The 23800-nt window shown below is 37.6% G+C and overlaps 1 protein-coding gene and 1 long non-coding RNA gene across 2 annotated transcripts; one reads left to right on the forward strand and one right to left on the reverse strand.

Moving 5' to 3' along the window:
• The first annotated feature begins 7108 nt into the window (after window positions 1–7108).
• Window positions 7109–12552, forward strand: LOC142166337 (uncharacterized). Its single transcript, XR_012696679.1, has 2 exons — window positions 7109–7804; window positions 11122–12552. It is a non-coding gene; the product is annotated as an uncharacterized LOC142166337 (long non-coding RNA).
• An 811-nt stretch (window positions 12553–13363) lies between these two features.
• On the reverse strand, window positions 13364–19878 carry LOC107811343 (uncharacterized). The gene is made up of 3 exons (XM_016636249.2): window positions 19630–19878; window positions 15803–16106; window positions 13364–14164 (listed from the first exon to the last, which is right to left on the reverse strand). Exons 1-3 carry the CDS (start codon window positions 19802–19804, stop codon window positions 13591–13593), a joined length of 1053 nt encoding a protein of 350 aa, XP_016491735.1. The 5' UTR covers window positions 19805–19878; the 3' UTR covers window positions 13364–13590.
• Window positions 19879–23800: the final 3922 nt, after the last annotated feature.

Raw genomic sequence — 23800 nt, forward strand, 5'->3', positions numbered from 1 at the left:
GAAACTCTATAAAGGAGGATAGATACTCGGAATAGCGGAATCCTCAAAAGAAGGAATGCAACCCTATATGTGGAGAAAATAGCAACTATTTGCCTGCCTCAAAGGCCAATTAAAAATGTTGACTAAATCATTTTTCGCTTTGGGAAGATGTACCAGTGGAATTGCCTTGGTCGCTTCACAACCATGTCAAAACCCCCGCATCATTATAGGCCTTGAGATGGTACCTGATCTCGAGGACCTCCATCAAAGAAGAAGAAAGGCTCTAAGGAGCCATCAATATCATTACAGGCGTCGAGATGGTACCCAATCTCAAGGACTTCCACCAAAGAAGAAGAAAAGCTTTAAGGAGCCATCAATATCATTACAGGCCTCGAGATGGTACCCGATCTCGAGGACCTCCACCAAAGAAGAAGAAAGGCTTTAAGGAGCCACTAATATCATTACAGGCCTCAAGATAGTACCCGATCTCCAGGACCTCCGCCAAAGAAGAAGAAAGGCTTTAAGGAGCCATCGATATCATTACAGGCCTCGAGATGGTACCCGATCTCGAGGACCTCTGTCAAAAAAGAAAAAAGATCTAAGGAGCCATAAATATCATTACAGGCCTCGAGATGGTACCCGATCTCGAGGACCTCTATCAAAGAAGAAGAAAGGCTCTAAGAAGCAATCAATATCATTACAGGCCTCGAGATGGTACCTGATCTCGAGGACCTCTGCCAAAAGAGAATAAAGGCTTCCAAGGAGCCATTAATATCAGTATGAGTCTCAAGATAGTGCCCGATCTCAAGGATCCCTACCAAAACAAAAGTTAAGCTCTAAAAAAGAGATGCTCGTATATAAGTCCAACCTTGATGTAGTATCCTGCCTTGAGGATTTCTGCTATTACGAATGCGGGTTATTCACCCGATTCCTTGGCCCTCGAGCTACCTAAACTCGAGCCAGTTCGCACTCAAGAATCACTGATGAAGCCCTAGGGCTACCTTCACACTAAGTTCAAATCAAGTTTTTTGGGCCACCCGAACTTAGTCTAAATCTCACTCGGGGACTATCCGTGAAAGTCCTAGAGCTATCTTTATTCCTAGACACTCGAGCAAATTCTCCCTCGAGAATTACCAACGGAATATAAATGGAGCTGAGTTTGCTCTAAAAATAAAGGCATCATTCTCACTCGATTCAAAGTTGCCGATTTCGGTAGCCTAAGTCTATATCGGATTAATCCGGGCTTGGTCCGAGAGATGGCAAAGGGTTTTAGGTAAAATCATACTGGACGATCAAGAATCAAGGGAATACCTATGCCCTGATTCGATGTTCGGGCCAACAGGTAGAGTCACATGCCCAGATTTTTCACAAACACAAATAAAAAGGGAATTCAGCGTAAATCAAAGACAAATCGAAGAAATATCCTTGCATTGGTTAACCATGATTACAAAAGCCCACGAGAGGTCCTTACACATGATTACAAAATCCCATGAGGGGTCCTTACACAGAAATAAAGAAGCAAAAAAGAAATACATATATAATAAAAGCCAAGAGTCTAATCTATTCTCGGGGATGAACCATCGGCGGTAGTATCTTCGAGCACCATCTCCTTGGTGGCCTCATCTCGATCTTCCAATATGGCATCTTCAAGGGAGAAGATGAAGAAGAGGAAAGTGATGCGGAAGAAGCAAAAAAAGATGAAGAAAAAGTCGTAGCCCGCCAAAGAGCAAAAGCTTTTACCAGGCCAAGAAAATCATGGCCCAATAGAAGACTTGGCTAGCGTCGGCCCCACCTGCACGACTACTTTGAGTCCACTTCTTGGAACATTGTGATGTTCAAGTTAATGGCCGGTAGTTCCACATCACCCCACGGAAAGCAAAAGGGATGAAATGCCATACCAGGCCAGAGTAGGGAGGTGAGCAGTGGTGTAAAGTCCAAACATCCTCCTGAGCAGCAGTGTAGAGTCCAAATATCTTCCTGAATCGGAAGAAATTGGCACCCCTATTTCATCGCCTCGGGTCAACAACAACAAGTTAGTACAATCTCGCTCGGTAAGGGAAGGCCCTAGAAAAAGGCCATGGCATAACTGATGAGAAAGATTCCATGTAACCTTAAGTCCACAGACCTTAAACATGGGAAATAACAATGGATGAAGATGAAGAGAAGAAAGAGGTGAAAGGTTGTTGAAGAACATTTGAAAGAAGAATTGGTTCCAGGAGGCTTCCATTTATAGAAAGGGTGCAGTGTAACCGATAGCGCCATTAATGTCTTTGAAAGATCTATCGACAGGCGCAATCAATGCATTTTTGGGAGTTGGACCGGTAGTGATATTATTGCTTTTGAGAATAAGAATCAGCAGTGCATTGAATAATTTTGGAAAGATGAACCGATGAGATGCCTCAGTTATCACAAAGGCTTGCGTCATAAGTATGACATCATCACGGGAAGTTCGAAGAGATGGATATCAAAGTCGTTTCTTATTGTTCTACTCTAAGAAATGCGGGGACTATCTGTATACGGTAAAATCAGGGGGTCCAATTGTCCGTCATTACGATGCCTCGCAATTATGTTTTCATAGGCTCAAGGCTATAGTCGAGATTCACCCCCGAGGGGCTATCGACGCTTGACCTCGGGACAGTATAGACTGGCAATTACGGTGAAAAAGTGGGAGGTTCCCAAGGCACGTGACTAGAGCTGACAAAGTCTATTAGACTAGTTCAGACCCGAATCAAGGCATTAAATGGCTGTACCAACCCTATATCTTTTCAATAAATGCATTTGTACTATGTTGGGATTCCCCTCATATGTAAAGGATCTGTTGCTTAATATTGCATACACAAGAACATTTTCTCTGCTCTCTAACATATTCTCTTGATCTCATTACTTGCATTTATTACTTATATTCATTGTGTTCCATTTACTGTTCTTCATTTATTACTTATTATTGGCCATAAAAAGCCATCATTGATTTTATTATAACTGTTAGTCACCCATCGACTACCCTCGACGAGACATCAGACCCAACCCCGAGGCCTCGAATAAGCATGCTCGAGGCCCCGATTGTCAGCCATTCGGTTGGTTATCACCTTGCTCTCAAGCTCTTATCTTGTTTCTAAGTCTTTTACGTAGCATCAATTGCCTAACAACTAGCATAAAAATAGATCACGTATTTTTAGAACCACAAAATCAAATCTAATTGTAATTACCATTTTCAAGGTAAACAGAGTCACGAACTTATTTCTCGAAATAAGGATATAACTATATGGCCTATACTCTTTTGTTGTCTCAAGGCCTATTACCTCTCGTTTTTTCCTTTACTTGACTATAGACTCTGCAATATTGTCATCGTTTTGACCTACCGTTGTCATCCATGTATCACATCTTACTCATAATGCTTCGTTATTTCTCTTTTTATTCCCTATTAATATTTTTGTCTATCACCTTATTCTGACAACTTCAACAAGACATTCTTTTACTTTTATCCCCTTTTCTCTACTAGGGACGGGAGCCACACTAAGGTAATATTTATCCCTTCAAGGCTTCCAGTGCATGTCTTTGTAGTACTCATATCTAGCTGTACTATTTTAGAGTGCACCATCTGGGTGTCTCGTACCCTTCTTCACCTTGCTTCTTTTACTTGTTGAAACGTGTATCTAGTTTCTGAATCTCTCATTGCTTTTCACCATACCGGCGTATAGATATCCTTACCTTAAGGCTCCTTATTAAGAAGCTTACACGTCTAAGTACACACATGATCTGCTGAAGACCTCACATTTACGCATCATAAGCATGATGCGAAATCGAGTTCCTCTGACTCAACTCTTCCACATCCACATGCAATATCTTACCAACTATCTTTCTAGATGTAGGTATCATTTTATTACAAATAGAATTTAGGAATTTGAATTCCTACAACTGAGCTCTACCACACGATCTAGAGTAAGAAGAAAGAGTGACAGTCCTAAATGCCCTATAGCCTCCTGCTTATAAGTGTGGCGCACAACACACCCATAAACAAGACTCTACAAGACATGGCTTGTTTCTATGAATAGAGTCATTTATGGAAATTGTGCATTTTCTCATTTCATTTGTGTCAGATAGATCGTGCCAAAAGGAAAGAAGGGATAGACTTAACATACCTGAACCGATTCTCTTGACAATCCCTCTAACACATGTCTTTTGCAACAACATGTAAAAGCGAATCGAAGTAGGGGAAAATCCGTATGATATTATTTGAGAAAGATTGCACCGTACTCCCTTAGAATTGAAAAATCTTACACTATATAGTAAAAATGGTTTCTGTACGAAATGTTTTGAAGCAATACGTTGCTATTGCAATCCACAAACTCTATTGAATATATCCTTGTGATTGTAGAGGTTTAAAATGAATTTAGATAGTTTTTTTAAGTCTTTGGGTGTGGTTCCCACTTATGTGGTGACTAAGCCACTATTCTTTCTCCATTTTCCACCTTATAACACAAATTTAAGAGTCATCAAATGGACTTTGACGTGTTTCCACATTTGGAGATTTAACTCCTTATCCAAAATGTCTTAATTTACTCAATTAGCTTAGTTATATAATTAATCTCCCACTAAAAATCCATAATTACCTAATTATCCACATAATTAAGAATTATCTCAAATTGCTTAAAATACTACTTATTTTTAACACACTTTATACACCTTACTATCATGGTCATGTGGTACCTTGTATGACACTAGTCCATGAATACGGGGTATTATAGATTGGACCGTATTTTATTCCCAAATTGCCAAACTTCGACAAAACTCATTTTTTTTATTCACTTACCCTTTCACCTTCACGGATTAACTTATCACTTGTTTGAAATAGCATAATACTTATAACCTCAAAATAATCTCATTCTCGAGCTTACGTCGATTAACCTACGACGAAACTTTAACGTATGAAAATGCGGGATGTAATATCTCATTTCCGAGCTTTCATCAATTTACTTATGGCGTACTTTTACGTACGAAAACATGGGGTATAATAGGTACTACCTCTACGTTAGCTAACCAATCAGGGTAATTCACCTCTCGAATTGAACCTATATTTAGTAACTGGATTACCTCTTCTTTGACAAACCTATTTTTGACCTCTGCTATTGGTCGTTTCTTCTGCCTTATCGGAGGGAAGGTATAATCCAAACTCAGCTTGTGGACAGCCACTTCCAACGGAATATATGTGATATTTGAATGCGACCATACAAAACAATCGACGTTAGATTTTAGAAAATCTACAATTTTTAATCTGAGTTCGGGACTCAACCCGGTTCCTAAATGAAATTTCCTTTCTAAAAACTCTGTGAACAAGTCCACTTGCCCGAGCACTTTAGCAATTGATTTGGTCGCATTTGTTTCCTCTGGTATCTAAAAAGACCTCGGTACCTAATAAAAATCTGATGACTCCTCCTTTCTGTTATCTTCAATCGGGTGGAATAGGGCACTGGCTCCTGCAATAGCTATTTGCTTATTTCTTTTCCCTTGCTATTGGACAAGGTTACTGCATTCATCTTTCGTGCAGCTAGTTGATCTCTTCTGATCTGCTTGACTCCCTCCAGTGTGCGAAATTTTAATATTTGATGATAAGTTGACGGTACAACCTTCATTTCATCTATCCAAGGCCTTCCAAGGATCACATTGTGTCCCATGTCGCCATCTACCACTTTGAACAAAGTGGTCATTGTTAGGCCTTTGGCATGTGTGGGTAGTAGAATCTCTCCCCGAGTTGTTACACTTTTTAAGTTGAACACGGCTAGAAGCTTCATTGTCGGAACTATGTTTCCAGTTAACTTTGCTTGCTCCAAAACTCCCTATTATATGATGTTGGCTGAACTTCCTGGATCAACCAACACACTTTATTTTAAATATCTAAAATATTAAGAGATATTACCAAAGCATCATTGTGTGGTAGAAGAAGTCTATAAGCATCTTCTTTTGTGAAGGTGATTTCATCCTTCGCAGCTTCTCGGATCCTCTTGCCATGAGTTAACGATATCTTCGTCTTCTTTGATGCTGAAAATGTCACTCAATTTACCTCATCATCACCAAATATCATGTTCATCATCATACGAGGTGACCCTGTAGCCGGTTTGGCTGGTTCCCTAGCGTCACAATTTTTCCCATAATTATTCTTGGCTCGATCACTTAGAAATTATCTAAGGTGACCATTCTTCAATAATGCTGCCACCTCTTTATGAAGGTGTTGACAGTCCCCAGTTCTGTGACCGTGTGTTCCATGGAACTCATACCATAAATTAGGATCTATTTGACTAGGATCTGATCAAATTGGGTTCGGAAACCTAGCCTCCTTAATGTTTCTCATAGCCGACACTAACTCTACTAAACTAATGTTAAAGTTGTAATTGGATAACCGGGGATACGTTGAATCTCGAGACCCCGATGCTTCTTTCTCCTGTAAGGTTTTGTTACTCCGACCACGATCATTCTTCTATCGGAAGCAAACCTATATGATGATTGTGAGCACGTGATTTTTGCTCTATATGAATTACTCACACAAATTCAAAACAAAATAATTGTCCATTATTTGCAAATTTTGTGGATTTTTGTGGCATTTTCTGTCAAGTGTCTGCATTTGTGTGTGCATATTTATTTTATTTAATTAATGAAAAATACAAAAAATATGTTATATTTGCATCTAGGATTTAACTTTGCATTTTTTTTAAAGAATTAATTAGTAATTAATGATTTTATAAAAATGAGAAAATCACAAAATAGTTATTTTTGCACTTTAATTTTAATTTTTGAACTTTGTTAGTTTTTCCTTTAAGTTGTTTCCTAATTATTGGTGGTAATTATTTTTTAAAGTTGGTTAATTTAATTTGATTAGATAACTTGGATTAGGAATTAATTTAGGTTTATTTTTTTAGTTTTAAATTAAAAAGAAATTAGAAAAAAGGAAGAAATGAAAAAAAAAAAAGTTAGATGAAGGAATGAATTTTTGGGCCAAGATTAATTGTTTTTTTCCCAGCCCAGTCGTTAAACCTCCCCCAGCCCAATTGCTAAACCCGCCCGGCTGCCCCTAAACCCGACCCATCTTCACAAATACACACACAAATAAATACAGAGACCCAACAAATTAAAATCCCTAACTCACGCGACTATTTCATCGTCTTCTTCACAAAGCCGTGTTTCAACTCGCCAAATCCATGGCGAGTGATTCAAAACCCATAACCACGCGTCCCTCCATCTCTCCTCTTGCCGTTTCTAACGGTTTCTGATGCCAAGATTCCCCTCTCCTCTCATCACTCGAATTTGAGATATATCTCACGATTGGAAGGTTCTGGGAAGGATTGGCTGGATGAATGTGAGGCGTTGGATTGATTTCACTCAATCCGAGCCCCACATTCATCAGGAGTTCGTTTTCAAAAAGGAACCTCATCCGATTTTTAGGGAGAGAATTCTGGGGGGATCTTTTTCAGTTTTGGGGAGAATATTTTGGGATTTTTCTGAAAATTTAGGAGGGAGGATTTTGGAGAGATTTCTTTTAAAGAAAATTGAAGGGAAAAATCAGTGTTAAAAGTTTTCTTCTTCTTTTCTATGGTTCGTTTGTTTTCTTATATGAGAACGGAACAAATGTTATGGAGTTCCCTTGATTTCATTTGATGTGAGTTTTATTGAGCATTTCGAAATAATAGAGTCTCTTCATTTCGATTCTGGATTTTTGAGTAAACATGGAAGTCGTTTGAGAAGCTCGAATCTGTTGTTGCTCGAGGATTGATTTTCAGCTGCTGTTTGCTTTGTTCGATCTCATTTCTGGGCTAGTTCAGTGTTTCGATTTCAGGTTCTTTGACTGACTCTTCCTCTTATTTTACTCTTTGGTGTCATTAAAGTAGGAGGAGGGCTTAGGATAGGCAAGTAAGATTGGTTTGAATTCTTGAAATGTTGAAGTTCGAGTGTTAATAAAAGCATATTGTTGGTTTTGGGTTGACGACGAGTCTGAATGAATCCTCCCTGATGTGCAAATATGTTCTATTTTGTGTTGTTTTTGAGTTCAAATGTCATACAATCCTGAATCTGTCTGATTTCGACAGGCTTGATTGAAGTCAGATTTGGTTTATGAGTTTGTGGTTTACTGAAGTATGTCAATGTCACTGCTGAGAGAAGCTCGATTAGTTCCTTTGATGTTTTTGCAAAGTTTTCTTGCACGTGTTGTCTGATTTGTGTCGGTATGAGCAGCATATGCATTTCTTTAGGCTTAAATGAATCAAATCCATGTTATTTCACAGTTGTAGGTCTGTTCTTGCTTGCAGAAAGTTGAACGTTGATTCATGTTCGAGCTCAGGCTAAAATGAGATCTGAAATGTTGTTCATCTTTTTCCTGATTCGAGTTACATTTTTGTGTCTGGTTGTATGCTTCTATTGGACTATTCTGCTGAAAATCTGCTTTGTTCTGCACTGTTGGGGCAGCATATTTGCACAATTTTGAGCGTAAATCTTGCATTGATTTGGTCCACAGCAGCTTTGAATTACTAGGCAGTTTATGTGTATAACTGAAGTTTGTTTGGTTTCATGAGCGTTTCATTAATCTTCTCTGTTTGTGATCCTCTTTGAAAAAGAAAGGTTATTTCCTTTAATCTGTCTTGTTGCAAGAAGGAGTTTGAACTCGTGTTTGGTGAAATGAATTCTATATACTGACCAAGAAAGGACTGAGGCCTATCCAAATTAGCATTAAGAACTTGGAAATTCACAAGTTAGAATGGTTTAATAACCATATTTCGTTGTTTATGACTAAACTGAAAGCAAATAGCTCGTCCTCTGTTTTCAGTTTGCAAGTGCTTTAGGAAAGAATTATTCTGTCTTCAATCTTTTGCTATTGGTTTTAATGAGTCTGCTTGGCAGTTTCTGACCGACTCTACCACTAATTTCATATGAGAAAAGATACATTTCTATATGAATTCTATAGCATTTTAAACCTGTTGATATTTTGTATAAAGTTGGGTTTTTTTTTGGTCCAATATATGTTGTAAGAACGAGGGGGCGAAATGGCTTTAGTCAAAACAATTGAAGCATCTGATCCTTGTGATGGTCACTTAGGATACTTTGTACTCAAGCTTTGAATTTACTTCTTGAATTTGTTTGCATGAAAATTCGATTGCTCTTCCAGTATGACCACCCCTGGTTCTTGGAAGGATGATTTTTGTCTGATCATAATAGTGAGAATTTGGTTATCACCTGTTATATTCGTAGGAATATGTTTTTAGGCATTCTCTTATTATACCTATCGGGATTGTGTACATGTTCGCGTGACATAATTACGATCCCTTAAAATTAGAATCGAGGTGTGCCGTGCCAAATAAAACCTTAAATTGCATGGCCCTCGTTTAATTAATCTTGTTTACCCTTAGAATTCGAGGCACGCCATTTAGCAAATTTCCATGGCCCTCGCAAAGATAAAAACGCGTAGTTGTTGTAGGCGCGTTATTTTAATAACATTACCTTCCTAAACCGGGTGTGCATTTCATGTGACCCAAATCCAAATCTTAATAACGTTGAATAAAACGTATTTCGGATTGCGGGTGCATTTCATGTGGCGCGGTCCAAAAACATGTTTTAGACGACGTTAAATCTTTTTTAAAATAAATAAAAGCAGTTTTGAAGTTAAAATGCACATAGGTTCAAAATGTATTAAAATCAGATAATAGGCCAATAATAACAGTTGAGTGACCGTGCTAGAACCGCGGAACTCGGGAATGCCTAATACCTTCTCCCGGGTTAACAGAATTCCTTACCCGGATTTCCACGTTCGCGGACTGTAATACAGAGTCAACCTTTTCCTCGATTCAGGATTTGAACCGGTGACTTGGGAATCATAAAATTATTCCAAGTGGCGACTCTGAATCTTCAAAATAATCTCGTTTTGATTGTCACTTTAATTGGACAAACTCCCTTATACCCCTTTACGGGGGTATAGGTAAAAAGGAGGTGTGATAGCTCTGGCGACTCTGCTGGGGATCGAACCCAGAATCTCTGTTTCAGGGTTCAAGAATTCAAGCTTAGATGAATTGTTATAGTTGGCTTTATTAATTATCTGATTTTTTTACATGTTTGGGTCTAATGTGCTAAGTGTTGCTTTTACCGCTTTGATATTCTGTGAATTGTATATAAACTACTACGAAACTCTTCTTCTCTCTGAGTCTTCTAAATCATGGAGGAGGGTGCACTTCGTGTGACTTCTCTTCTATTAGAGTCATATCCCAAATTTTAGAACGAGGTTCGGACAAGTTTCAAAGCCGGTGAAGCTTCTGTATTCCCGGTATGCTGCCCCCCACCCTCGGCCCGAGTTGTCCGCTCGGGTAAGCCAGGTCTAGAACAATAAACTCAGGTTTTAAATCAAGTATAACAAGGCCTCGTGCCGGATCCCTAGTAGGAACGTTTGCTTGCATCACGTGCATTTGACTTTGGAGACTCAACAAAAGGGTTGGGTCTGTCTAGGACAGGTGTACCAAAAATGAAAAGACCATCCTGATGCATCTTACTTGCTACTTGTGCATTTATTTGATTTGGATTTGCATGCTGACCGGCTTTTGAATAATGGGAGAAAGTTGGAAAAAAGAGAATAGCAATGTGAGGGTTAAGTGAGTTAAATCACCTGTTTTGGAAAACCAATGTCCAAATTGTACTGAAACTCTGCCGAATTTTTTTTTTTAGAAAATGAAAAAAAAAAGGTTTTGTTTTGAAAAATAGTTGGTTTTATTTTATTTGCCCGAACTACGCCAGTTTGATTCTCACAGGATATGAGATACGTAGGCAACCCCCATCGGGTCCAACTTCCCTTTTGCAAAAATAGCCCAAAAGAACAAAAATTTTAATTTTATTGCAAATAAGTAAGGTGATGTCATTCTTGTCTAAAATAGCCGAATGTCCCCAAAAGGGCGTCGGAAGGCCGTTTTTGCAAGAAAAGCCACCTTTGGTCATTTTTCAAGGTTTTTGCCGGTTAGCGAACACAGCCTTAAAATTTTCGTTTTTGGAGTGCTGAAAGGTCGTATTGGTAAAGCCGGATATTTTTGTGAAAATTTTGAAAAAAAAAATGGTCATTTTTCTTGAGTCAAAATGAGTCATAATTTTCTTTTAATTAAAATCACCTTAATAAATGTGCAGGATGAGCACAATTCAAAATGAACCTTTCTCAGTCCGTGAAGAGATCCCGTTGGAGCTACATATGTGGTGGCATGATTTGGGGGACAATAGCAGAAAAGTTGTGACAAAAGCGTTGGGTGGTCTTGTCGGGATCTTGAAGGTTAAGCCGAGAAAGGACTTAATTGAGGCCTTGATACCATTTTGGGACCCAGCACATAATGTATTCCACTTTGCTGATTTCGAGTTAACTCCTACACTGGAAGAGATAGCAGGCTACGCCGGTTTCGAGAGGAATCTTAGAAATCAATACACGGTAGCACCGAGAACAGTAACCCCTCACAAATTTTTGGACTTGTTAAGCATCAGTCGGGACATCCGAGACGGAAATTTGGCCAAAAGATTCTGTACCTTCTACTTTTTGTACCAACGTTACGGGAATCCTCGTGGCTTCGAGACGTCAGATACCGGTCTTACTCACGTGGGAAACCAAGACAAGTGGGAAGCTCGGAGAGGATTAGCTTTTATAATGGCGTTCCTGGGTACTTTGATTTGCCCCAGAAAAGACGGGAACATAGAGTTGGGACTCGTGGGGATAGTCGACTTTATGATGAAAAAGGCAAATGGGACCATAGTGCCGATGATTTTGGTTTGACCCTTTGTCGAGAAGGAGGAAAGTTCTTTGAAGGGTGCAATATGCTGGTACAATTATGGATGGAGGAACACCTTTACCACCGTCCTGGATACTTGAATTGTGGTATGAATGGCCTCGAGTGCATTGAAAAACATTAAAAGCGGCAGAGGGTTATGAGTTTCCGGATGATACGGAAGCATGACATGCTCATTTGAGACCTTTGACTGCAAATAAGATCGAATGGACATTCGGCTGGCTCTCGGTCTGTGAAGTAATTTATATGTCGGCTGAGGTATGTTTTCTGCTGTTGATGGGTCTTCGGAGTATCCAGCCTTATGCTCCGCACCGAGTTCTACGTCAGTTAGGCCGTTGTTTTAAATCTATGCTCACTTTTAATGCACAGGGCTCCAATTTTAACTCATATCCATTTTTAATCATGACAAACAACAGTGATGAAGATTATATGAAGAAGATGAATCAAATTTTACCAAGAAAATTCAGGTCAAGGGGAGAATTATTAGGTTTTTACCCTGAATTTTTAATCTATTAGGACTCTCTTTCTTGAAGGAAGCAAAAAAGACTCCTAAAAGAAATAAATCTCTTTCATATGCCTTATCCTTTTCTTAGAGGTACTTCTATAAATTGACCTTTTTTTCTCACAACAAGAACAACAACAACCTTCATAATGTAGTCGTTAGAAGGATCATGCTTAGATGAGATTATTCTCCCAAAAATTTATTTTCTTTTTATAGTAATAATAATAGATCATATGTAGATCGATTGACCAACCCATAATAAATTATTATGCCTAGTTTAGTATATATTTATTTCATCGTCTCAAAAGTTTGCATTGTTAGTTTCTGCATGCATCATGTTTTTTCGATCCCAACAATTATCTCTTCTTTTTCTTTTGTAACGGTAGTGTTTGAATCAACTCGCCCACTTCTCGACCGTTTCACCAAATACCAATTACTCCACACCAACATAAGTATTCGAGATAATAATGGTAGCGTTCGAATGAATTTGCGCACATCTCGGCTATTCCACTAATTACTTCACACCAACATAGGCATCCAGTGACTTCGACTCAAACTTGTCTCGATTAATCCAATTACTCCGCACCAACATAGATATCAGGTGACCCGACTATGTTTGGTATGTGAGTACTTAACGGGCATCATTTCTTTGATTGCATTATTTTCAAATCAATGCAGGCTACATAAGCAAACATGTGCAGCAGTATACGATGTACATTAGGTATAACGTCCTTTGCCTATAAAATAAATTCAGGGGATTTCAGAACCATACTTCAGGTGTAATCTTTTGCTGTAAGAGTTCAAAATCAAGGCAGGTTGCAGTCATTTAACTACCAGTTATCAATTAGGTCAGTGCACGGTTCATAGCAGGAACCAAGACTTCAAATGGAGGACAAAAAGAATGATATTTACAGGTAGGGCGAATGCATGGTCGTTGGTGAAGATAAATTAGTTAACTGCTGTAAGAAACTGAATTCAAATGACATCGTTCCATTACCACTTCTTTCGAATACAGTATGTAGCCTCCCAAGGTTAATCAAACCATAGGTCAAATGAAAACAATTTTTAATAATTGCTACAACAAAAATGCAGGACATGCGAACAAACTGGGGAATATTTAAAGCCAAAAGGAACAACTAAAAAGGAGATTCACCAAAGTTGGTTATGGTTCAGTAACTCAAATGGCTGCACAAATAAAATTACATAAACGGCTTCAGAATTTGATGGAAAATGTGCTTGGAAACTAGGAAAAGATTTGACTGTTACTTTTGCTAGCCATGAAACATACATCTAGTTTAACAAAAATAATAATTTCCACACCAGCTAATAGGCATCACGTCCAACTCGCCGATCATCTCGTCCCCTTCCCATGTATAAATCACGGTGATAGTCTTTGGGTGGCGGTCCACCTCTCACTGGAGAACGACTTCTCTCCCTGATATCACGGGCCCATTGGCCACGAGGTAATACTGGAGGACGAGGCGGAGATGGTATTCGCCTTTCCAAACCTTTCCTCTCGCTTAAGAAGCTCTCTCTGACACGCTCCCTATGTCCCCAATCCAGGGGTGGAGGCCTTTCAAACCTACTCCGGTTCCTATAATCAGCATCGGGATAATCAGGCCTATCTCTACGGATTGGCGGATCTGCAAACCTCCCTTCATATCTGGCATGAGGAACCCCAACTCTGAAATCTCTGGCATGATCTCTAGCCCAGCCACGAGGAGGGGACCTATACCCATTGACAAACCTTCCTGGAGAACGGTTGATTGGGGGGCCAGGAATGTGGCGAGGGGGAGGGGGGCCAGGAAAATCTCTCCTAGGACTCCCAGCAGGTGCATATTGAGGCCTTTTGCATTTGTTACAGTACTCTCGCCTTGCAAAGTTCAAGTTGTTACATCTGCAATGTCAGGAGAACAAAGTATGATACACAACTATAACATCTAGGACAAAAGAATTTGCTTTCCCTTTTTTCTATTTTGAAGCAGTTTCACGATGATTTAAAAGGCAGCATCTACAGACAGATGTAATCAGCAATAGACATCATTAAAACAACCAAAGTACTTGAGTAATGTTAATTATGCAAGTATGCCTGCCAAGTAATCCCTAACATTTCTGCTTCAACAAAATCAAAGTACATCCAGTCCTTCCAAAATCTTCTTAGAACACTTAATACTATTGAAGCAGTTCAAACTTTAAAAATAATCAGAAAAGAACTCAATAAATCCATTCAACATTTCTTGCTTGTTTCTTAGTTAGCAGCAGACGGATCTTCATCTAAGCTCTTCTTGCATAAGAGAATGGCTTGTTTGTCACTTAAATATATTCTACTTTAAAAAACAAGACTCTTAACAAGAGCTAGTAACTACCAATATAAATTGTTCCATCTGGGTACAAATTACGGAGAGCTGAAGGCAAATTGCAGGAATCATAGGTGCAAAACCCATTTACTGCAATTCAAACCTGACCAATGAGTAGAATTGTGTTCAAGATATGGGAATTTTACACTGTATGTCCTTTTTTATATAATATTTAAGGGATCTTACGGATACCAGGTAGACGCAAGAAAGCTTCAGATGATGCTATCTAATTAGCAAGAATCATTTAGCTCATTTTGAAACCTTTAAAACCTGAGGAAACAGATAAATTTAAACAAGTCTTCCGGAAACAAAGCTAAATTAGCTCGCTTGTTCATACAGCAAGCAATGTCTTATTTGTGCATAATATAACAATAATGACTACTACATCTCAACCTCAACCAAGTTGAGATAGGTTATATAAATATTCACTGTTCATACTTTAAGATTATAAACTCAAAAGAAATGACATAAGCCTAAGCCGTCAGGAGAGGTGAGACCATTTTCATGAGAGAGGGACGAGCCTCCTGACATGAAGGAATGCCCAATAATCCCTAGGGGCCTGGTATGTTCTTTCACTTCTGGTCTCACCTTTTTACCAAGCCTACCATATAGAAGATGATAGACGGCCAACTATTGTTGCCTTGCACAAGACGGCACACTATAATGAGCTCAAATGCTTTCCTTTCTCCATACCTCCTACCCTTTGAATTTCCTGAATTGAGCTGGTCCAAAGTGTTCCCGGTAAAACAAGGAATGTGAATCAAACCTTTCAGCCCCGTGTTCTTAGTTTTCGAGAATTATCCACTTAAAAGATAGTTTGATGAATTAGATGCCTGCCCTATGTAGGAATTTGATAGATATGGGAATTCAAACCGATCAATGAGTAGAAACATGTTTAAGTGCTTCAATTGAAAGTTGGTTTTCAATAAGTTCTAAAGGCTCCAACTCCCATGCAACTGATCCTTATTCAGTTATTACAACATGACTGCTTGATATATTGAAGTTCTCATAATTCAATGTAAGCAATTCTAAAGAATCAAAATCTTAACAAAGAAGAAGAAAACATTTTAAGACCACGAAAGAAGAACATTTGAACAGGAGAAAAGAAATCAAATCAAACACGTTGAAAGGATAACTCAATGCTAAAAAAAAAATAGGAGGAGAAAAACAGCACGTACAATGGATCCATGCACATCCAATCACCATCTCTTGGCCGTACATTTGGGTTACTTCTAGGTAGACCTTCGCCTCTAACTTGCCCTGCACCATAACCAGGTCTATCAAAACTTTTGCCCAGAAACCTGCCAGCTTCTCTTCCACGACCGTAAGGGGGTGAATAGTCTCGATGTCTGCCTGGATATTTCCCTCTGCCAAATCCACGACTACGTGGTGGGCCACCAGAATGATCAAAATCAGGACTATACCGATGATCTGCATTCCTATGGCGCTCAGGTGAAACAGAACCTGCACGTAGTCTATATCCTGAAAAAATCCAGTGAATCCCAAACATAAGAGGCACTATATCATGAGAGAAAGTTACCCATATTATTTCCTAATCCTAATTAAGCTAAAGTTTTTGCAACCCATGAAATGCCAACAATTGGACTAAGCTTGTGCAACCAATACCATTGTTCAGAGCTTCTTGTAGAATATTAGAGAAAGAGTAGCAGGAAGAGAATGTGAATCTCGAGGACGACTGTCTTCAAATTTATGTCTCAAACAAGATTATTACAGTACATCAACTGTAGAAAACTACAATTTGCCATATCATCCACACCTCACATGGTAAGTTACTGCAATCCTTGAGGAAAAATAGACTTGGTTACTAAATGTGAAGCCAGTACCGTGGATTTGACGCACTGCACGGTTGACATTTATTCCCTCTAAACACATCAAATAGAAAACCCGTATTCATAGATGAAAAACAACCAATACCACCAACGCAGGTAGTAATTAGAAACTCCCAACTGCACCAAAGCCAGGACCTTAAAATTACTGAACTCCTAACGATCCAGGCAAAATGCATTCCATAAAATTATCGAACTGCTAATAATCAACTCAAAATGCATTCCAACTCCTTAACAAAATGAATGTAAATTGAGCGAAACCAACCATAACCAACTTATCAAAAAGTGAAACCAATCATAACCATCGTAAGCGCTTGCGCAAATGGCTGAGAAAATCCAAGCACTGAACTTAGTAAATCCCTGTGTAAACCAGCTCTCAGTTTGTTGATTAGACCTATTAAGTTCAAGCTTCTACATGGGACTAACTGACTGATGCATCAAAACTTACATGGAATCCTCTTATCAAACCGAAACTAAACCTGGAGCAAAGCAACTAATCCAAATGCATGCCCAATTCAATTCCTATTTAACCGGCAAAATAAAGTATTAAAGGAAAAAAAATCCCAAAAACAACCGCTAATTGGAGAAAGCAAGAAACTGAAAAGACTAAAACATTCATCAGTTTCCTTGAATCCAAATGACAAGGATTGGGATGGATTTGGAACACCAATAACCAAACACCAATTGTCCGCCACAAGATATCTGTTGCTTCACTGGATGTTTGGGTCTTTGTCAAGTTTCACCTGTTACCACTCATCACCGTTGCAGCATTTCCAGCCACTTCAACAATACAACTATAAAGACAACCAGCAAAAACACTTCATTCACAATATCAACCATTTACTAATGGATCAGCCTCAGATACCTCATGTAACATTCTCAATTTCCTTCAAAGAGATAATTCACCAATCCATACAAGCTGACTATCAATAGAGCAGCCCATGAAACACAACAAGATACAAAGAGATCACAGCTCATGAAAAACCCTGTAAATATTATATTCGACAGTTATTCTTTCCTGTTCATAACACCCCAACCAAATTTCTCTACCAGAACCTCACCACGTGCCTTCCTCAAGACCAATGTTCTTGCACCAGGCAAAGTGCTCAGCTGTAAAAACAATAGCAAAATTCATTCACAATTCAACACTCCGTAAATGATACTGGAGAACAACAACGGCAATCAAGTGGGTGGATAAACGCTGTTATTTCTCACTCAGAAATGCAGAAACTTGATGTGCCTTGACATGAAAAAGATCTGGCTGACGCAATAGATCTCAAATTTTTGTCATGTTGAATGCCAGAAGCCTGTAAGTCTCTCAAACTACTTCATTAATCATATCTATAGTAGAAGTCTTAACAGTTGAATTTGAGGATGATATGAAGAGTCAAAGCGTGAAGCCACTTCACTATCCACTGGAATTTGGGTATGAAGGAATTGATTATGAGATAGAACATACAAAAAAATGTATTAAAAAAAGGGTAAAGAAGTTCACGGTGAAGTTGAGCCCATACTTGAGCTACATTTGAGTTGGGAAAAAAAAATAAAGAAGTCTATGGCGAAGTTGAGCCCATACTTGAGCTACATCTGAGTTGACCAAAAGCACAAAAGATGTGTTTCGTGGTTTATACTTTTTGCGGACGATATTGTTTTGATTGAAAAAACTAGCGAGGGAGTTAACCTCAAATGCTAGACGAGTAGAGGAGTACTCCAAAAATAAAGGTTTTATGATAAGTAGAGGTAAGATAGAATGTATGCACAAGCACAACAAGTCTAGCATGCCTAAGAAAAAGAAAAGTTGAAAGAAACTAAACGGGACTACAGTGCTTAAGTGAAAATTATTGAAGCATCTACACTCAGCCTTTTAGAATCAACAACAACTACAACCCAATGTAATCCCACATGTGGGGTCTGGGGAGGGTAGTGAGTACGCAGACCTTACTCCTACCCCGAGAAAAACTCAGCCTTTTAGAATAATGGCATAATATATGTAGTTGTAAAACTTCAAACTAAAATAGCATGGCTAAACTGGAAAGGTGATATGAGACTGTTATGCAACAATTGTATTTAAGCGGACAGGAGAAGAGGGACGGACTCATTATCCCCGAGTGCTGAAGACTCTGGTTGGTTTGACCGGGACAAATTTTTCGGTCACAAAAAAAGTATGTTATTCATCAGACATATATTTAACGAAGTGAAAGAGGAATATTACAGAATGGCTGTGACACCATCGACACTAAATGGAGAGATTTTTCAGCTTCTAAAACCCAACATACCCACAAGACAAGCAAAACCAAAATGAGAATGTTGGACGCTTTTCCATAAAAAAAAAAGAATAGACAAGATCAAAAGCTGATCACATTCAGCAGGAAGTGCAAGTGAAAGGAAAAAATGACCAAGATGATTTGATCATTTTCTGCGTATACCAAGTGAGATAGTCAGTAAGCTATGGGTAACGACACCATGATAACTGGAGTGATTCCGTGAACTATGGGTAATGACACCATGATAACTGGAGATGTTTAAAGGAATGAGATTAAAAGTGACTATAGCAATTTTGTCTTAAAAAAAACTGTAATATATTAATGGAAGCAGGGAATTCTTATAAGTCATGGTAACTAGTTGGTGTGCAGGTTAGCTGTTATTCGCACACATAAAACAAATCTGGTTTCTGATAAGTGCCTTTTAACGATGGTTAGAGATTGTATGTAAATGTAGGATTAGGTGTATGATTTCGAGAACCGCTAATTTTAAACGATCACTAATTTATCCTAAAAGAAAAATTACTGAAGCCCAAAGAGTACGATTCATATATCTGATCCCAACTGTTTGGAATTGAGGCTAGTAGAAGTTACCATTATTGTTGTATCACTACATCACACTAAGAAGATTTAATTGTGAAAACCCAACGACACAACCGTCAGCAATCAGGATACAATCAATTAATACTTTCACCAAAGATACAAAATGTATAATCTAAAACGAACAACACGCCTGAATACAGCAGCGCTATTTTACTTAGTTCTGGAATTCGACCAAAAAATAAGCAATTAAATCTTTCACCAACAAACAATCAGATCAATATAGTCTTAACATACGGGTTGGATCTAGGGTTTCGTAATTATCGTGAAAAAAAGGGGGTGTAGCGAAGGACAAACCATGAGTATCGGAGAATCGACCGGAACGTGAATAGGGTGGTGCATCTGGACGAACCTCGCCGGGCTCGTAGTCGCTACCAGCACCGTCACTGTCATTATCTCCGCCGCTGTCGGTGGGCCTTACAACTAGGCTGCTCAGGTGTGGCGTTGGCTGGTCTTTCTCTCGCGAACCCATATTCTCTCTCTTGCCGCACTGTGCGGAGTGTCTTTTTCTGTGGTCACTTTGTTATATGATCGTTGATTTCTAAAAAGAATATTATGAAACCCTAGTCGGTACATATTTGGATACGTATGTTTTGGAAATTGGGTTGTTACTTGTTGTATTGAAACCTATTGTAGGACCATTTAAACTTGTAGTGCTTTTGAAAGACTAATACATGAACTTTGAATTTTTCTATTTGAACACTTTAACTTGATAAAATAGATAATAATAAATACATTTGACCGTTGACCATGCCTATGTGGAAGCGCTACAGCTGACATGGCTAAACTGTGTGCAAATCACGCCCCAAGACGCGTGAATAGTATTGTTTGTACTTAAAAAAATTAGAATTAGAATAAAATATAAATAAAAAAGAAAAATGAAAAAGAAAAAAAAGACTTTTCTAATTTTTTCATCTTCCCAGGTGTCCACCATGGATTAAGTGATGTTATCATATGAGTAAGTGATGCTACGAACTTCACCAGACCATGCCGAAACATGTAAGTTCAGAATCCTAGTGAAAAAGGCTGAGTAGAACTAGAGGGTGCATTGGCATTTGGTCGAACACTGTTATATGAACAGTGCGTAGAATGACCATTTTGGATATTCGAAAGATTTGGCCCATGTAAGGTCTGGTTTGAAGGTTTGGAAACATTCTCCTGAAGAGCAGAAGTAGTTTGGCATTGGTTTTGAGTCCTTTGGTTTGCCTAATCACCTTGCTCCGCCAACTGGTGAAGTTTTAAGTTTTCAACTTGGTGGTGATGGTTGATTTCGTGAATGGATTGAGTTGAATCTTTGCATAGAGGATCCATGGGTGTAGTAGAAGGGATTTCAATTGGAAATTGGTCTCCAATTGGCCCAGAATTGATAGGGGCATTTCGTCGAACACCTTGCTCAACCGGATTGCCCGAGCTTTTGGATTGTAAAATTGGAGGAATTGGTTGGTACCCATATGAAATTGGAAGTGTAGGAGCATTCTCCTCATCAAGGCGAACATTTTGGTACCTTTCTTTTCCAATTTGGATACCTGGAACACCTTGCGCATTCATTTTTGCCTCGCCGGAGTTCTGCTGCTCGTCGGAGGGGACGATTCCCACGATGGAATTGTCGAACTATGTTTCAAGCGTTTTTTTTCCTTTTTGTATTTGTTACTTTTTTCTGATTTTGTATTTAAAAATGGGACTCACAAATAACACATGGCAAGTAATAAATAGCTTAGCATGATGTGTTGTACATGTCAGCGCAATTTGATATACACGCTCTGGTGGATGTGTTTATTATTATCCATTTTGTCAAGTTGGAGTGTTCAAATGAGAAATCCAAAGTTCGTGTATCGGCTTTCAAAAGTCATACAAGTTTAAGTGGCGAGGAAGCCATTACGCCTTACTTTAAGGATAACTAGTATTAGTACTCGCGTGGAGAATTAAAAAAAATAATTTACACTATATATTTTAATTTATTAGCGTTGATATCAACTTTACAACCAAACATTAAATATATTTTGAGACTCCAGTAAAACTTTTATTTCGCCGCCCTAATAGATATTCCATGAAAAATAATGATACTATACAATTTGTTTGATATGAATGTTCCATAATAAATAATGATGCTATAAATTTTGCTTCATATGAAGCCTATGAGCAACATCAGTTTAATGATCTCTTTAATTTTTCATCTTCTACATGCCCTTGATCAATTTTCTTAAATATGTTAGTATTTTTTTAGCAGATCTTGGACTTTAAGTTTATTACTTAATATACTATACTTTAACTTTGATTCATCATTGTATGCTCATTATGAAGAATACACACGCATAGGAGAAAAAAAAGTGAGAAAATATTAAAAATGTACGAAATACTGCAAAAATAAAATTTCAGTTCTCATAAGCATTCGAGATATATGAGTAATTAACTAAATGCCAGTATGTTACTATTCTCATGGAGTTATTGAGATAAATTTCAGCTTCCTTCAATTATCCACATTTAAAATACATATCAATGAGTGCAAATTCACTTTGCAATTATGGATCAACCTTCCCTATTTTATTAACTAACATGTTTGAGCTTATCACATTTTTTCGTATCCTCATTTCATTGACACCAATACTTAAAAGACGCCCTCTTCTATCTCGATCGGGAAATTGTATATGAACAATAATCAGTTTAGATAAGTTATATATGCACAATTATAGTGAAAAATAATTACCTGTTTGGAACTGACCGTTCGTTATATCACGCAAAAGTAGGATTGATTCTCTTTATTTTCGATTTTGCTCCATCTGCCATTTGTGGGATCAACACCTTATAGAAGAAATAGTGAAAGATAAAACAACTACCGAATAGTTCATTCTTATCAACATCAAGTTGATTTATCAAATGCTCACAAGGTTTAAAGTTGATGATATCCAAACTAAACTACAGAACATTAATTTCAACCACATCCGTCTATGAGAAAATGTCAGTTTCAATTTATGTTTGTTGATCTTAAATTTCATATCGTTTGGTCCAACTACAAAATTCTTCATAACATACAATCTCATGTCATGTATTTTTCTTTTAAAGATACGTATAACGGACCATCCAACAGTTTCATAAATCCGATCTCCTTAAAAGAAATTAAGTTAGTAGGAGGTCATGTCATATAAAGATTATGCATTATTTTGTTTGTAAAAACCCACAACATACTAATGCATCAATAGGCATGAGTATACTATCGCTAATAGTAAAACTGGATGACACATTGTAATATTAAACATGCATCAACACCCAAATAAATTTTTTATCTTGGCAGCATGGACAAAATTTGATCATAACTCTCTCACTAGTGGCGTAGCCGTTTGAATTCAAAATCTGCCAAGAAGAAAAAATTCTTTTCTGTTATGCATTAAGAGTAAAATTTGTACAAACTAACATAAGAAAACAATAGTTAATACCAAACTATAAAAGTAAAAACTCACAAAATTAGCAAATTTCATTGAATATGCAAAGAAATACAAATAAACTCGTCTGTAAATTAAAATCTTGAGTTATTTATGTATTCAATCACATATGAAGATTTCATACATAAAATCATAAAGAAAAATAGATTGTCAGTGATAAATTTATATTGCCTAACACCCGTTCAAATTGTAAATGAAATCATAATAAATCTCTATCTAGACCCTAACAAAACCGTAGTTAATGTGGATTAAATATATGCATAAGTTTAAGAAAATACAAAACAACTTGAATATCCACATTACATGGTAATGGAAAAGTTTAATAGCGTATGCACCTTTTCATCCTGAATAAGTAATTCAAGGGGCTATCTAATTTATCACGATTATGGAACGTGTCATATCTAACAACTCCAACTCATTTTGATACTCGATATTTCACTAATATAGTTAATGGTTGCAACCATATTTTGTAATTTCTAATTGATTGTAGGTTTGTTTATTATGAACTGTACGTAAGGTATTTTGTAGTAGGTCATATGATTAATATATTAAAAACTATAAGCAGCAAAACCCTAATTAAAAGAGATTCGCAATAGTGTTTCTTTATAAAGATCAGTGTCAGCTCTAATATGCAATATATAAAAATAATTATTAAGTAAATACATAATTTTGAAGGTTTTGCATAAGGAAAAGAATATTTAATACTAATTTCTTAGATAAATGAGCGACATCTCTAATATGCAATTCATTAAAAAAATCAATTATTAAGTAGATACACAAATCTGGAGAATGTTCAAAAGGAAAAAGTATTAATTTTATTTCCTTATATAATCAGTCATAGTTCTAATATATCATTCATAAAAAAGTATTTAATTATTAATCAGGGGAAAAAAGGAGGACATCATTCAGTGACCCGTGATCGCCTCTAGAGAATGTTTCTTCAAAAGGAAAAAGATATTTAGTAATATTTTCTTATATTAATCGATGACAGCACTCTATGCAGTTTATAATTATTAATTAGATTAGATAAG

This window comes from Nicotiana tabacum, chromosome 11 (assembly GCF_000715075.1).
Source record: "Nicotiana tabacum cultivar K326 chromosome 11, ASM71507v2, whole genome shotgun sequence".
Taxonomy (NCBI): Eukaryota; Viridiplantae; Streptophyta; class Magnoliopsida; order Solanales; family Solanaceae; genus Nicotiana; species Nicotiana tabacum.